The sequence below is a fragment of the Bos javanicus genome, chromosome 7 (genome assembly GCF_032452875.1).
Source record: "Bos javanicus breed banteng chromosome 7, ARS-OSU_banteng_1.0, whole genome shotgun sequence".
NCBI classification, from domain to species: Eukaryota; Metazoa; Chordata; class Mammalia; order Artiodactyla; family Bovidae; genus Bos; species Bos javanicus.
This window is the reverse complement of record NC_083874.1, coordinates 73,177,198-73,193,887: the sequence shown is the minus strand read 5'-3', so window position 1 is coordinate 73,193,887 and position 16,690 is coordinate 73,177,198. Positions and strand designations below refer to the sequence as shown.

Here is a 16,690-nt window from a genome sequence, read left to right as displayed (position 1 = left end):
TTCATACTTCTTTCATCTAACCATAAATGAATGATTGGTTCAGATGCTGAGCTGTCCAGTAATCTCAAAATGGGGGAAATATTTATAAAGTAAAAATATACATGTAGTCTTCAGTTTAAGCAAAATTAGTAATATTTATATTCTTTCTCATTAACAACATCATTGTGAATTCATACACTTCTTCAATATGTATACTGCCACATGAATTTATGTTTAAAAATTTTGAACTTTTTCTATTTTCTGTTTTTTTCCCCACTTCTTTTTAAATAGAAACATTTTCAGATACATATAGAAGATAGCTTCTAGAAATTTAATCTACACCTTACTGTAAGGCAGGAAGTCATGAAGTAATAGTAGAGAGAAGTCCCTCTATTGAATTAGAATATGTTGGAGCTATATATTGCATTAGTTAATGTACATTGTAAACATTTTCTTCATTTTTGTCTAATCATTTTACTTAACACTTTGACTTGCATAATATTTCAGCCTGTTTAGTTTTCATAGTAGAGTAAGTATTAAACTTGAAAAACAGGGAGGACAGGAAACCAGATGCTCTACACTGGCCCATCAGCTTGATGTTAATCTACACGTGGAAGAGAAGGTCTAGAAAAGTTCACGGGGAAAGCGAGTCCTCCTTACCTCATGGTGTACAGCAAAGTGCCGTCCTCTGTGATGCGCAGGAGCTTGTTCGGCATGGTCATGTTGTGTGCCACTGACTTCTTTCCATTGTGGAAAAAGGTATCCGGAGTCCAGATTTTACTTGCCATTAGGTTATTTAATCGGAGTACTGTCATAGGTCCTTTAAATTTTAACCTTTCATCCTTCCAGCTTTGACGGAAAAATACATCTATTGTATATTCCTAGGTAATTTGGGAAAATGGCAAAGAGTTCACTGTGCTGTTTTTGTAATGCAAATGTCTTATAACGGCAATGCATCCTTTTTGAAACTTTAGAAGCAAAACACGAGCTGGATGATATTTCTACAAGTAAATTTGTGGTGGCCTGAACCTATCGGTGTCAGGTGAATCCTTGGTTGGCATAATCACTTTAAAAATAACTAAAATTTCAAATACTATTTTGTCAGAAAAATTCTGCTGAATATCTTCTCAGATATGTGAAAGGAACTTAGCACCTTACTTCCACCCCACCTCCATCATATCAGTACTCAAAGGGACAGAATATATTGCAAATAAAAACAGAACTCATGTTACAGGTTATTACATACATGAAAATGTTTAAATTAGACAATTTTAGTTCTAAAAATAGAGTATAACATTCTAGGGACCCTCTTATGGTCTCTGAAAACCCCAATCCCAAGACATCCATGATGCTAATGCTGAAATAATCTTCTTTTTGGCTAAGTAAACATTTTCCCCCACAAATAATGTATACAGACTTTCAGTTCTACACAATGAAGAAGATTATGAAAATAAGAAATCCATTTCAATGGTAATTTGCATCTTTTCCAAAAAAAAAGAGAGAGAAAAGAATTCCGAGTATGCAGGTGTGTGAGTGTGTTTTTGTGAGTATATATGTGTATGAGTTTCAGCTGAAACTCCAATACTTTGGCCACCTGATGGGAAGAACTGAATCATTTGAAAAGACCCTGATGCTGGAAAAGATTGAAGGCAGGAGAAGAAGGGGACAACCGAGGATGAGATGGTTGGATGGCATCACTGACTCAATGGACATGAGTTTGAGTAAACTCCAGGAGTGGGCGATGGACAGGGAGGCCTGGCATGCTGTAGTCCACAGGGTCGCAAAGAGTCGGGCACGACTGAGCGACTGAACTAAACTGATGTGTATGAGACACATGAGAAATGGTGTGAAGCTCTTCATCATTCATAGCCAGGGAATCTATTTATTTGAATAAACACAGCATTCCTCATGGCAATACCCTGAGACAAACGTCTTCTAATCTGAAAACAAGCAATGAGATTTACCAGCTCCTAAAATTGAAAGGGGTAATAATATCAATCTTTCTTACAGGACTTGCTACACACACTAAAATTGGAACTCAGTGGTTTGAAATAAAGACTACCATATTCTCCATTAATCTTAGAATGCTCCAAACTGGAAGGAAAACTAACTTAAAAACATCATGCTCCATTTTCCTAAACCCCTAAACCCTGATGTATCAGAAAGCTGCTGTTTTTTTTTTTCTTTTTTTTAATCTTATACATGTTGTCTTTAGGGCATGTAAAATAAACAGTGTCTATCTTCAGGCTTTTTGTGCATGAATTTTACTACGTCTTTTTTTCCGAGGGTTAATGCAAAATTGGGGAAAGTTTGAACGAAAATTTTCAGAGCACTAGTTGGCATTGCTGAGTCCTTACTGATGAAGTAAAAATTATTATTGGTTAGTCTATAATGAGGGGCTTTCCTGGTGGCTCAGTGGTAAAGGATCCACCTGCCAATGCAGGAGACACAGTTCGATCCCTGGGTTAGGAAGATCCCCTGGAGAAGAAAATGGCAACCCACTTCAGTATTCTTGCCTGGAAAGTCCCATGACTTTCCAAAGGAGTCTGGTGAGTTACAGTCCATGCGGTCCCAAAAGAGTTGGACATGACTTAGCCACTAAAGAACAACAACAAAGTCTATAATGCACCAGGCATAGTGGTAAATGCTGATTGAAATAGAAATTTAAAAAAATGTAACATGACACCAGTCTGTCTTTGCAGGCAAGAGAAGTTACTCTGTTTTTTCTGTCTGGAAGTGTCAGATGAAAAGCACTGGGACATGTGACGTAGGAATTTACTTAGAAACATGTGTTAAGCATCTGTTAAATTTGACAGAGGAAGAAACTGTTTAGACTTGGAAGCTATAGGAGAAACTCGTGGAGGAGTAGGATGGGCTTAGAATAGTGTTTTTCATGCGGAGAGAAATGAGGAGAGTGCCTGTGGATTGCATCAGGAAGGGATCCAGAGTAGGAGTGCTTGCCAGGGAAGCAGAATGGATGGGTTTAGTCTGGGCTGTGCATGTTCTCGTCTCTAGACAACAGACAAACTTGTAAGTCAGGGCTATGACAATGATGCTATCTATGTCTATTACTCAGAAGTCAGTCACATAAGCTCTATACTTTATTAGGCTGCAAAATTTTAGCCTGGTCAACAGTGGAGGCAAGGGTCATTTGTAAATCAAGGCTCCAAGGATGTCTAAGCTGACCATATTACTATGAATCTAAAACATTTGTTCGCTTGTTTGCTTGCTCCAAGGAGATTTTTGAATATAAAATAAATGTTACCTATAAGATAAAATATATTTATCAAGTCTTTGACAAGATATATCCCAAAAGCTAAGATTAAAAAAAATGTCAAAACCTGCCAAGCTCCTAAGGCTTACAGTTTAACATATTTAAAGCTAGCTTTATTTCCCTGTGTTAATGATGGACAATGACATCCAAATTCCTTTAAGATACTCTCTCTTCAAATATTGTTCTGGTTACGCAAGCGTGCATGTACACACACATGCATACACATGCACAAAGAGCAAAATTAAATAAGCTTTAATTTTTATGTTTCCCTTTGTTAGACGTAGAAAGCCAGTCCAGGTTCGATGCATGATACTGGATGCTTGGGGCTGGTGCACTGGGACGACCCAGAGGGATGGTATGGGGAGGGAGGAGGGATAAGGGTTCAGGATGGGGAACACATATATACCTGTGGCAGATTCATTTTGATATATGGCAAAACCAATACAATATTGTAAAGTTAAAAAATAAAATAAAAAAATAAAACTGATATGAAAGCAGTTGATCGTGAACACTTCTTGCCTAATCAAGGATGAAATATTTGTTTTCCCATGTTTTGGGAATGGCCCCTGCAATATTGCCATGGTAGCTGCAGGCAGCTCCCAGTCGCTACTTGTACAGCCCGACCTCTCCCCCTGGTCGAAATTCACTAGACCAAGATGTGCCAGAGCTCCTTCTTTAGGAAGTCAGAACAAGAAGGAGAGAGAAGAGCCATGGCATAAAGCGTACAAATGTAAATTATAAATCTGCTAACTAGAACTGAATTGTCCTTCTTCCAGATGAATGGCCTTAGGCAATTTTCTTATTTACTCTAACGCCCTTGGCTGCCAATAAAGTAGGGATCATTGCAATACTCATTCCATTTGCCTGTGGTCAGAAGTGAGCCAACACAAGTGAAAAACTTGCAAGAAGATCTAAAGCACAGAAGTTCTCAGTAAAAGTTACTATTGGTCTCCCATTTTGTTTTTCTTTCAACACAAATTTGTATTAGATTTCAAGGTATCAGGGAATAAAAAAGTGCTATTTCTTTGGAAGGGTGGTAGGACAGGAAATGAAGAAAGTGAGAAAGTGGTCATAACTAAGTAAAACAAAAACAGAAGGCAAAAGAGAAGACTCCACAGAAGTGTGTCTGAACAAATAAGAAGTGTTGGTGAATACTTCCTTCGGGGTTCAGTGTTCCAGCCTCCGCCACTCAAGCAAAAATTCTCTCCCAGTTCCCCTTTTCAATACAGCAGGTCCCTGGAGAATATGAGCCTTATTCTGAAGACAGGGACACAACATCCGTTATGTTTCTAAATAAATATTGTACTGAAGTGTTCCCACTTGCACAATTTATTACCATCTGTGTGTGCTGTGATTTAATACATTTTAAGCACTATGGAAAACAGGGCTTTCTGATTGTGCTGCCTGGATATTTTTGTCAGAACCTAGTGCCCTGGGAATGTGCAGTTTGATTGCCAATTAATGGTTTTTAAAATAAAGTTAAGGAGTTGTCCTAATTTTGTTTTCTATTCCAGATGAAGTCAGATACTTTGGGATCTGTGGAATCTCTAAGGACAGACAGCCTGAGTTTAAGTTGCTACCTAGCTGGGTTACTTTTCTACTCTGGAAAATGTGGATAATAATAACATGTAGCAAAAATTTTGGCATGGGGATTAAAAGATATATGATCTAAAAAACCCTTAGCACAGTGCCTAATATAAGCATTCGATAGTGTTTAATGTTGTTATGGTTATTATTATTTAGTTCTTTAGTAGTACTCAGTTTAAAAACTATATTTCCTGTCTTGAAAAATAGCTTTGTCATTCTGCCTTTTAATTTTGCTACCCTGTAAATCATTCCACTCTTTCTTATAGATAATTCTCCCATAATGTAGTTTAAATATTAATCTTCTCAAAGTGGTTAGGTACAGTTTCCACTAGTCACTTAGGAAATCAGTTGCATACTTATGGCTAATTTGCTTCTGTGACAGAATAATTCAAATGTTGGCTTATTTAAGAGTTTTAGGCAAAACAGTGTCACTGGTTTAGACTCTGGTCCCTTCTTCTGACCTGATTATTGACCAAAGGCCATTTGTAAAAAGTAATTTATGGTAATCTTAGGATTAATAGTGTATCCAAAATCCTAGTGAGAATCTTTTGTCTAAGAGAAAAGACATCACTGTTCATGCAAAATATTTTCCAAGAGAAAAGTGCTTGACCGTATATGGCTTTATTTGGGCACTGTCCCTTAATAATTTCTACTGAGCATCTACTCTTCCTGAGACATCATGCTAGGTGCCAGTGATAGAGAATAGTCATATTATTATTGGGCTTCCCTGATGGCTCAAACAGTAAAGAATCCACCTGCAATGTGAGAGACCTGGGTTCAATCCCTGGGTCAGGAAGATCCTCTGGAGGAAGGCATGGCAACCCACTCCAGTATTTTTGCCTGGAGAATCCCATGGACAGAGGAGCCTGGTGAGCCACAGTCCATGAGGTCACCAAGAGTCAGACACGACTGAGAAACTAAGCACACAGCCTTATTATTATTAGGAGGAGGAGTAATATCTTTATTAGTGTGAACTATTTGTAATCCTTTATCCCCTCTCTTGGTGTTCCATCTATGAGAAGAAAGCTTCACCAGTGCAAAACTTCTGAAAGTTCTCCTGTCTCTCACACTGTTCTATTCAGAGAGGCGGGAGAGGACAAGTAATTTAACTCGACAGAAGAATTTGGAAAGAGAAATTAATCTTGTCTATCTCAGCAACTTCCTCTTGTCTTCTCCATTTTTGATGGAGAAGACATCAAAAATGCGAGTCTCCATTTTAGACTCGCAAATGCTACTGTGTTCCTCCATGCTACACGTTTTACGTGGTCAGTCCCCACTCTTGCAGAGGGAAGCCAACACTGCCTGCTGATTGGGTGGGTTACTCTGGCTGACCCTGGTGTTTACTCTGGAAACCACTTGTCTGCAGATATAAGCCACCTTCTAAAATATCAACATTATTAGTAATAAAGATGATATCCTCCTTTTTCATGTCCTTTGCTATCTTATTTATCAAAACAATCAGAACTCAGGTAGGAAAGAGGGTGTTATTTATTGAGTCCCAGAAGACCTTAATTTTTAAAAGTTAATGTAGACTCATAAACCTTTTACCAAGTAAGTAGAAATTAAACACTTACTGTAAAACAGCAATGCTTTGATAGTATAAGAGATGTGAAACATGCTTGCCTTTATGTCATTTGGCATCACTTTAGGAAAATAAGATACTAATATAAGTAACTTAACAAAACAATGTTATATATGAGACCAAAAGCTAAATTGTATTTTACAGTCAATAAATATGATTGAATGCAGAAAGGGAAAGTTAATTTGTTATTGGGTGAATAAAAGAAAAGTTTTCATCAAGCATTTGGGTCTTGATTTGGATTTTGGGGGAAATACAAAATTTAAATGGATAGAGGTTAGAGGAAATTTCTACAAAGGGTGCATGCCATCATAAGGGGTTCAGAGACAAAAAATAATAATAGTTACTATTTATTGAGCACTGTCGATAGACCCTTATTTACGTATCTCATTTAAAATTCCTAACAGTCCTACAAGGATGCTGTTGTTGTTGAAGTCTTACAAGGATTGAGCCTTACAAGATTGATTTGCTCTAATGTCACTCTGCTGTCAGTGATGAATTTGAATTCAGCAAGGCTGAATCCTAGAATCAGAAGTTCTAGCCCCCAAGGGTATGCCTCACAGAAAGTAATACTTATGCAAATCACTAAGTAGGCCGTGGGAACAAGTGAGGACGAGTGGTAAAATCATGTATGGTTATTATGGGATATAGGCAGAGGAGCTTACATTTGACCTTAAACTGAACTGGGATATATTAAAGTTTCTTAATTAGAAAAGTAGCATGAGAGAATAATAGTTTTGTGGGAAGATTGAGTTGCAATGTGGGAGAATCACAATAGTTTTCAGACCACAATCAAGTTTGTAAAAATTATTGTATTGCACAGTATTTCAATAAAGTGGTCTACAGACTGACCACAATGGCAAAACGAATTACCAGAGGAAGAAATCCACCATTCTGGCTAACTTTGATATTTCTTTTTCTTACATAGTGATAGTGGTTGACATTTATTGAGTGCTTAGGATATGCCAATGATTTTTAAGTGCTTTTCATGTATTAGTTCATTTAATACTTGTGATAACTCCATGATGTATTATTATTATTACTCCCATTTCACACATGAATAAGCTGAGGCAAGAGACATATTAAGTAATTTCCCCAAGGACAGATACACTCTTATATAGTAAAAAGACTGGTATTATAAACCCAGTCATTCTGGTTCAGAAATTTGTATTCTTACCTACCACTCTGCTATCTCTTCTATGCTCCACTGACTCTAATCTGTACAGGTTACATTCATAACCTGTCTTAGGTGTAAAGCATCTAATTATCCTAGGGCTTCACTGGTGGCTCAGTGGTAAAGAATCCACTTGTCAATGCTGGAGATGTGGGTTCCATCCCTGGGTTGGAAAGATCCCCTGGAGAAGGAAATGGCAATCTACTCCAGTATTCTTGCTTGGGAAGTCCCATGGCCAGAGATGCCTGGTGGTCTACAGTCCATGGAGTAGCAAGAGAGTTGGGCATGACTCAGAGACTAAACAAAAACAACAAAATCTAATTATCCTAAGTCAGCATTTCCCAATGTTTGAGTCACAGAATGTCAACAAGCATCACTTGAAGAAAAGGGTTTGGGGCAAATATGATTGGAACACACTAGATTAAATGCAGTTCAGCAGTTTACCTTACCTCGGGACTGGTCAGAGCTCTAACCCTGCCATTCTGGGTGCCTTGTGAATTTCCACACTTTGGGAAATGCTGGTATAAACTGTTATTTTCTCTAACATTTATTCTGAATCATCTGAGCTATTAGGAAATCAGAAGACTTTTAAGATGGTGTAAACAAAAAGATATTTCAAAAATAGTATTTAATTAATGTATCTTCAAAATAACTGTAATGATGTGTCTCATGGCCTCTTTATGCTTTTTTGCTTCTATAGGAGTTTGGCTGTCAAGAGTTCAGAAATATTATATAATATCTGCAGAGCTCTACAGACTTACCAATTCCCATCAGATAGAAGAGAAAATCATGTTCATTTGGATTGGGAAAAGAGAGAGCAGGTATGTATTCATTTTATTCTCACTCTTGGTAATAATTTAATGATTGCCTTTTGCAGTGAAGCCGAACCTTTCCCACAGGTGTTATTTCATCCTCAGTCTAATTCTGGTCAAGTATTTGCTCAGCTTTTATACACATTTCTCCTTTTTAACCAAAAATAATTCAGAAATTGCAGTGTTTACAGCTATTCTATGACAGTCCTGGCGATCCAGAAAGCGAACATTCTTCAATCAATATGTCCTCCTAACTGAAATATAAGGTAATTCACACTATTTGAATCACAAAACATAGACCAAGGCAAAGGAATAATTTCAGTGATGGAACAAAAGAAGACTGCAGTCGTTGATAACTATAAACAGGCCTGGCCTGAAAAGTAAATGGGTATTTTCCATTATGTAAATATTATATATACATATATTACATATATATATATTACATATGTATGATATATTGCTTATTATGCACATAGAGAAACACAAAGATATACCCAGGGCACTGCAAATTACTTCCCAAAAACCTAATCCATATTTTTCCTTTCAAAAGTTAAATTTAGAAAATACTCCAGAAAAACCAAAATTGCAGAGTCACTTACCATATCATGGTCTGAAACGGGTCCGAAACTGGTGACGAAGATGTCAGTCTTCACTTCAGTTACACGCTCTGATGAAGCAGGAAATTGGGACAGTGAATGTCTATCAACAGCCCTTATTAGATCTCACAACCATATACTCACACCCAAATGGGAAATTTATTGGCTTTGATTAGCTATTTCTAAAATTGCTCCACTGTGTAGTCCTGATAATTTACTGCTTACACATGAAATTTCACAGTGAATATTTTTCAATGGAGAAGGGAGCCTAAATATGCCACTCTGGGAGACAGATTTTATGGAGAGGTCAGATGATTCTTAATGGATTCTGTAAGAATGGACACACTTTCCTGAATGATACCAAACCATTTCATGTTGTAATAAAAAATATGTTAGCATATGGGTATGATTTAAGCTTAACTATTCTTATACAGCCTGCCAGATTCTCCAGGTATTTAGGCTACACTTGGGATGTATATAGTGTACTGTAGCAAGCTTTATTACGGCTTAAGCACTCAAGGGTGTGTTTTATAAACGATTTCTTTCTGGAATTAAATCGTAAGTGGATTATCCAAATTACTCCCTGGGAAAAAAATCTGACAACCTATGCAAGTATCTTCAATTTTGAGGACAAGAAGCACATATTATGGTACAGCAAAGTTCATTTAATAGATTCCATTTCAAGTTCAATGTAATTTTATGTTAGTGGCTCTGAGGCATATATATCAACCAATAAAATGTATGTAGTTTGGTGACAACCCAACATAGATTTTTTTTTAATGTTGCTTGTATAAAAGGAAACCTTTGTTGAGAGGTGAGAATGAAAAAGATGACTTTTTAATTTTCAACTTTAGCTCTGAGAAATAACAGTCCAGTATTTTAAACAATTCATTTCATTGATCAGGATATTTGTATCTTTGGTATAGTATATTAAAAAGTTGACCCAATACATGCAATAATAAGTTCATTTGAAAGTCAAAAATCTGATCCCCTAGCAATTCACTTGTAAAGAGTTAAACGTTCAGTATAAATTTGGCTTGTGGAAGTCATGTTATACACATAATGTGTATCTCAAATGATAGAATAATTTTGAGGTGGAGATAGTCCCCTCCATAAACAATCCATTATTTTTTAGGTTTTGTTCCCTACCCCCCAAAATTTCATTGGCTCCAAAATGCTTAAATGAGCCTGCTGACATAATAATTATGTGGGGTTTACTGATCAGTGTTTCAAAATAAAGAACATAGCTTGAGACAAAGAGAATAGAGTTGTGGTTTTAGAACTCATTTCCAACCTCAACTTTAACATCCAACGTCCTGCAGCAACCGCGGAGCTTAAGAGAATAGCTGTCAGCACTAAGTCTGATGGACTAGCCACTTGCCTCCCACACCACGTTACTCTTCTCACCTTTTCCAGCAGTCATTCCCCAATGCATACATCTCTCTCTCTACTGCACACTTTATTTCCATATATACATATATGGAAATATATATTTGTATATCTGTTATTTCTTAAGAGTCCAGCAAGAGCTCACACTTTATTAGAATGTCAGAATGACTTTCAATTAAAAATCATAATACAATGAAAACATGCTATCTAGTCACAAAAGCTGGAATTCATCTATTCATTGGGCTCATTTTCGTCCTTTCTCTTTCAAGATTTCCTTTTCTAGATCAAGTAAAACAACTCATTTTGTTCTTGAAGTTGAATTTCAGTTCTTTCCAGATTACAAGCTATAAGGTTTATGATGAATATCTTATGGCTTTGAGTGACACTTATGGAAGTAAGATTATTTCCTTTCTTTCATTTTATTTTTATGGCAGGGACCTATCATTAAATGCACACTTACTTGGGGAAATATGTGTCCCTGTTTTCAGACTTGCAAGTGCTACGTGGCATGGGACAATTCTTTTGGACTCTTTTATCAGTATTATCTATTTCGGGAGTGTTAGGAGAAAATGAATACTCCCCGAGGTAGCTAGCTTTTCAAATCTTGGCTTACCAGATGTTTTAGGGGCAACCAATATGCTTTTTTATTAAATGCTGAGGAGGATGTGGAGAAAAGGGAACCCTCCCACCTACACGGTTGGTGGGAACATAAATTAGTGCAGCCACTATGGAGAACAGTATGGATATTCTGTAAAAAAACTAAAAATAGAACTACCATATGATCCAGCAATCCAACTCTTGGGCATATATCCAGAGAAAATCATCATTTGAAAAGATATATGCACCCCAATGTTCACTGTAGCACTATGTACAATAGCCAGAACATGGAAGCAACCTAAATGTCCATCAACAGAGGAATGGATAGAAAAGAAGTGGTACATATATACAATGGAATATTAGCCATAGAAAGAACAAAATAATGCCATTCACAGCAACACGGATGGAGCCAGAAATAATCATGCTGAGTTAAGTCAGTCAGAGAAAGACAAATATCACATGATACCGCTTATATTGGAATCTAAAAAAAGAATACAAATGAACTGATCTACAAAACATAAATAAAGTTACAGATGTAGAAAACAAACATGGTTACCAGGGGGTAAGGAGGTATGGGCTGAATTGGGGGATTGGGATTGACATATACGCACTACTATATATAAAACAGATAACTAATAAGATAACTGAGAAGTTATTATATAGTATAGGGAACTCTACTCAATAGTCTGTAATGGCCTATATGAGAAAATAATCTAAAAAGAATGGTATATGTCTATGCACAACTGATTCACTTTGCTGTATATTGGAAACTAACATAACATTATAAATCAACTATATGCCAATAAAATTTTTCTAAAACTCTGTTCTATCATAAAATGCTCTGAAGAAGTGAACTTGCCAACTATACAGAATATTTCTCTCTGTTGTTTTTAGATTGTTAGCAGATGATTCCATCTGCAACCTAGGGGAAGCAAGATAATCAGAAGACTCACTTTCTATACTTTCCCTTCTAATATAGCTCCCTTGTCACATGTTAAAGTAGTTTTCTTTTATTTGTCATCAGTGAATATATAGTGGGAAAAGAAATTACCATTGCTGTCAAACTGCTTATTATGTATGCTGCTGAAAGATATGTCTTGGACATTACCATGCTAATTTCTCTAACAAACCATGTTTTAAATGAATGTGGTCAACGTCATCTACCCCTGTGTTTCCAAAACTCACTTGGGAATGCTACTGTAAAACATTACAAAAGCTTTAGAGTAAGCATAAGCCCAATATAACATATTATGTCATTTACAAAAAAAAAAAAAAAACACTTAATAAAAAATATAAGTCCATAATTTAAGTTGAGACGCTTCAGTAAAATGTTTTTAAATTTTAAATACCCTGAAATATCACCATCCACATAAATTCACTGTTAATATCTTGATGTATTCCCTTACATAGTTTTTTATATTCAAATATATACTTAATGATTATCCTCAAACCACATTCTCACTCAGTTGAGTACAATTTCAGTGGCAAAGAATAGAATCCTTTGACCAAAACCGTCCTTCATTTCAGCTCACCAGGGAGTCCTTAAGTGGCATGTGAAGTCATTCTGCTTTAAGATAAACATTTTATAATCTGGAGTGCAAAGGTTCAAGCTAGAGGGTCATTGTGAAGGAACTTCAGCCAAATTATAAATAGTGCCATGCTTAACTTGCTTTTTGACAAAATAATGGTGGTTTGAAATCCAGTCCTCTTCAGATCAACCAGGCTTAAATGGAAGATGCACTCATACTCATGTGTTTTGGCTGAGAGCTAAGGCAACTGTTGAGGAACCTTCTTTTTCCCAATTCTAGAAAAACTTTGTCATCTCCCCCCCTCCCCTCCAGTAAGAATTTTATATTTATACATATATATAAAATTTATTATTTAAGGAACAATAGAATTTAAATCACATGCTCTAATACCAGACTTTATTGACTTAGCATTAGACTCTGAAGTTATTAGAAATATCTAGAAAGTATTCAAGGCCTTTCTATGGATCACATGGGAAAAGTAAAGAATTTTATGCTTGAAATATTCTATTTGAGAGCATACAACATGAGGCAGGAACTTCTAATGAAGTTTAGCTACAAAGATTACACACCTAACCAAAGTTATACATGAATGAACCTCTTATGTAATGAGGAGACTGTCTGCAAGTGGAAATCAATTAAAATAACTTAGTTGGAAGAAATGTTCAGAGACTAGATTAATCAGCAAGTAATTTTTTTTCCAGTCCAGTATTTTTGTCACAATAATCCTCTGTCCAGTGTAAAATAATCAACAGATTCTTTAGAATTAGTATAACTGTATAACAGTGTTCAAGTTTTCAAAGGATAAAGATAGAATAGAGTTATATAAAATGAAATTATGATGGTGGTTATTGTTACAGTGATTAAGGATATCTAAGACAGTACATCAGTGTAAATTGTTTATGATGATTAAAATCATTCTTTAAACAAGCACCCCCTTCAAAGATATGTTTCACATACAACATATACATATTATTTATATTACATATATGTGCACACACATATATTCACAAACACACATATATGCATACACATATGCACATACACGGTTATAACCTCTGTAACAGCTAGACAGCAGTAGATCTGTTTTTACTAGGGATTTCCTACAATGTTGATATCCTGCTGATAAGTATTGAAGTAACAGATGTTTTGAAGTGATAATTCAAAAAGATGATTAGCGCTTGAGGCAAAAATCAGAAAAGCAGTGTAGTATAGTAAGTAGTAAGCACATTGGATTAAGAGTCAAAACACTTGGATTTTAACTCAGATTTTCCTAGAGAACAAGCTATGTGATTTTAGGCAATCCCTTAACGTCTCTTAGACTATTTTATTACTTCTTCAGTGAAGAAATAATACGTGCACAGTCAACTCCATTCTATTGGAGTGAAAGTCAAATAGATGTATTTTCTGGGTACGTCAATTTAGTCAACAAATGTTTATTGAGAGTTTTCTATGTGCTAGGAAGGCACTTTTCTAGATAACAGTTAATACACTGGTTAACAAAAGTGCAGTTGTTCCTGTTCTTCTGCAGCATATCTCATAGTCTTAGGTAGCACATATTTTAGGTAAATAGGTTAGAAACATAGACAGATAAACAGGTAGGTAGGTAGATAGAATTATACATAGTTGTGTATAAGCATATATGCACGAATTACACTAGTTAATGTCAGATCATTATAAATGCTCTGAAAGAAGAGATGGCATTTGACTTGTGACCTAGAAGGTGAGAAAAATTCAAGGATGAACAGATCCAGGCAAAGACATTTCAAGGAGAGGGAAGAATAAAGCAAAGATCTAAAGCATAAAAGAAAGAATAAAGCAAAGATGAGAATAAATGCTCTTTGTTTAAGAAAGTCCATGCATCTGGAACTTGGTGATGCTGATGATCATGGTATAAGATGGCACTCTAGAGGTAAGAGGGTCCACACTTAAAGAGCTCTTTATAGAAGCAGGTGACCTTTGTTCTAATGTAATAAGAAGCTTTGGGGTAATGAAGTGAAATAATGTTACTTGTGGTTTAAGAAGACAACTGATACTTTGTAAAGAGTGGATTGTAAGAGTGACTAATTTTTTTTTTTTAATGGAAGAGGGAATCAATAGTGAAGAATTGTAGGTGGTATTTTGTTAGGGATTCCTATTACAACAATTTGTTTAATATGGCACTGCCCATATTTTCAATGGAAATGCTGTCTACAAAACCAATACAATATTGTAAAGTTAAAAAAAATAAAATAAAAATAAAACCAAATGAAAGATTTTAAGACCAGATGGTGCACAAAACCATTAGCTACGCAGAACTCTAAAGGAACTAGACCTTCAGAAAAAATATACACATTGCAAGGAGGTGTACTGTAGCATTTATCGCCTTGTAGACAATACTATGGCACCCACTCCAGTACTCTTGCCTGGAAAATCCCATGGACAGAGGAGCCTGGTAGGCTGCACTCCATGGGAAAAAAAAAAAGAAATGCTGTCTACTAAGGAACTCAGAATAATAGGAACTCAGAATAATATTCACTGGACCCAGTTCTGTGTGCTTGTAACTTATGAAGGAGGTTTATTGCCTCCTTCAAGCTACTTTGCTGCTATTAATCCACAGAGGCAGTCACTATATGGGGTCTGAATTGGCTAGCATTAGTCATTATAATAAAGTATTTCTTAAAACCCCACTTTGAAATGGTCCTGTTTAGAAATTGAAAATATTTTGAGCTCACTACATAACCATCAATTTATATTCCTGCTGTCTATGGGGTCGCGCAGGTTCGGACACGACTGAAGCGACTTAGCAGCAGCAGCAGCAGCATTGGACAATGTTTCAGCTCCCTGCCAATCTGCCTGGAGCAGCGTTTTTACTCCTTGTCCTTCGTTTCCATTCCCTTAACTCTTTACCATTTTCCCCTACCTGCTACTGTAGAGCCACTTAAAGTTGGTGATGCAACTGCTAAATCTGGATATGGAGTAGAAAATCCCATTTTGAAATGTCTAGCCAATACCTGGTCCTTTTGTGTTTTCAGATTTCCCGAACTCAGATGATATAAGCATCTCCCAGGGAATAAAGGTAAAGCATATTATAGCAGACATTCATCTCTCCTCCACTGAGAATGTCCCTCCTTAGCTCCTCATATCATGGCATTTCTATTGGGAGAGGGCAAAGCTTTAGAAAAGGATGTGATTGCTGTATTGGAGAAATGGGTTTCTTTCAGTCTGTATAAGTCTTGATCAAAATTGCCTAATATGCAATAGCTTTGAGGCATCATACTTTCTGTTCCCATTATAGAATTTTAATTATATGAGGATAATAATCTAGGAGGGATATGACATCCACTTAGGACTCGGTTTTAAGTTTTTCAAAATGGCAGAGTCCGTGACTATGAACAAGAAGATTCTCAACTCAGAAACACTGCAAGCACAATTTTTCAAATTCAGAACTCAAGTTCAAACTGTAAAACACCGACCATCTAAAGAATATATTTATACACACACACACACACACATATATATATATTGAATAGTTCACATTCATTCTAGTATCAAGAGAGGAAATGTTAAGTATATAAAAAGGTCAAAAGTAACTGCACAAAATATAAACTGCAGTCGTTTACTAATAGTTTGGCCTTTATAATCTGAGCATAGTCTCATAGGCTACATTTTATCTTAGGAAGTGCTTGGCACAATGATCTATACACAAAAAGGAAAAATGGAAACAGGGAGTTTTAAAACATGCTAAAACATTCCTCTGGGCATCTCATTTGGATTCATTAGACAAGCTGGCTTCATGAGCTGACTGGATCTCTTAGCCAGTAAAGGTTAAAAGGTGTTCTCTGTTCATTTTAGCAGTTCTTCTTGTGTCTTTGGTAACTGCTCTTCCTCTAAAGTTCAATTGAATTATGGACTGTCTAGATATAGTATTTCAGTGGAAATAGACTGCATTAAGCCAAAGTCTGAGCATCTGCTCCACACCTTGCATTAAAAGCACCAGACAAAGCTATAGCAAATTCAAAAAGAAGAATTCTAGAGTGGAATTTCAAGAGTGAATAAGAAAAGCTATTAATTGGTAAAGTAAATGTATCAACAGCAATAACAAATACTGGAGAAGTCTAATATTTTAAATTGTTTTGGGGGTACTGTCAGTAGTTTACGATCTTTTTTTATTGAAAGTGAATATATTGTGACATAA

At 36.0% G+C, this 16,690-nt stretch overlaps 1 protein-coding gene across 1 annotated transcript in view; it reads right to left on the bottom strand.

Moving 5' to 3' along the window:
- Window positions 1-16,690, bottom strand: part of GABRA1 (gamma-aminobutyric acid type A receptor subunit alpha1) — a 57,808-nt gene that overhangs the window by 29,982 nt on the left and 11,136 nt on the right. Inside the window, exons 4-5 of the mRNA XM_061424255.1 lie at window positions 9,005-9,072; window positions 640-860 (exon numbers count right to left, since the gene is read on the bottom strand). Of these exons, the coding sequence (XP_061280239.1) occupies window positions 640-860; window positions 9,005-9,072 (289 nt within the window). The remainder of the gene's footprint in view (window positions 1-639; window positions 861-9,004; window positions 9,073-16,690) is intronic.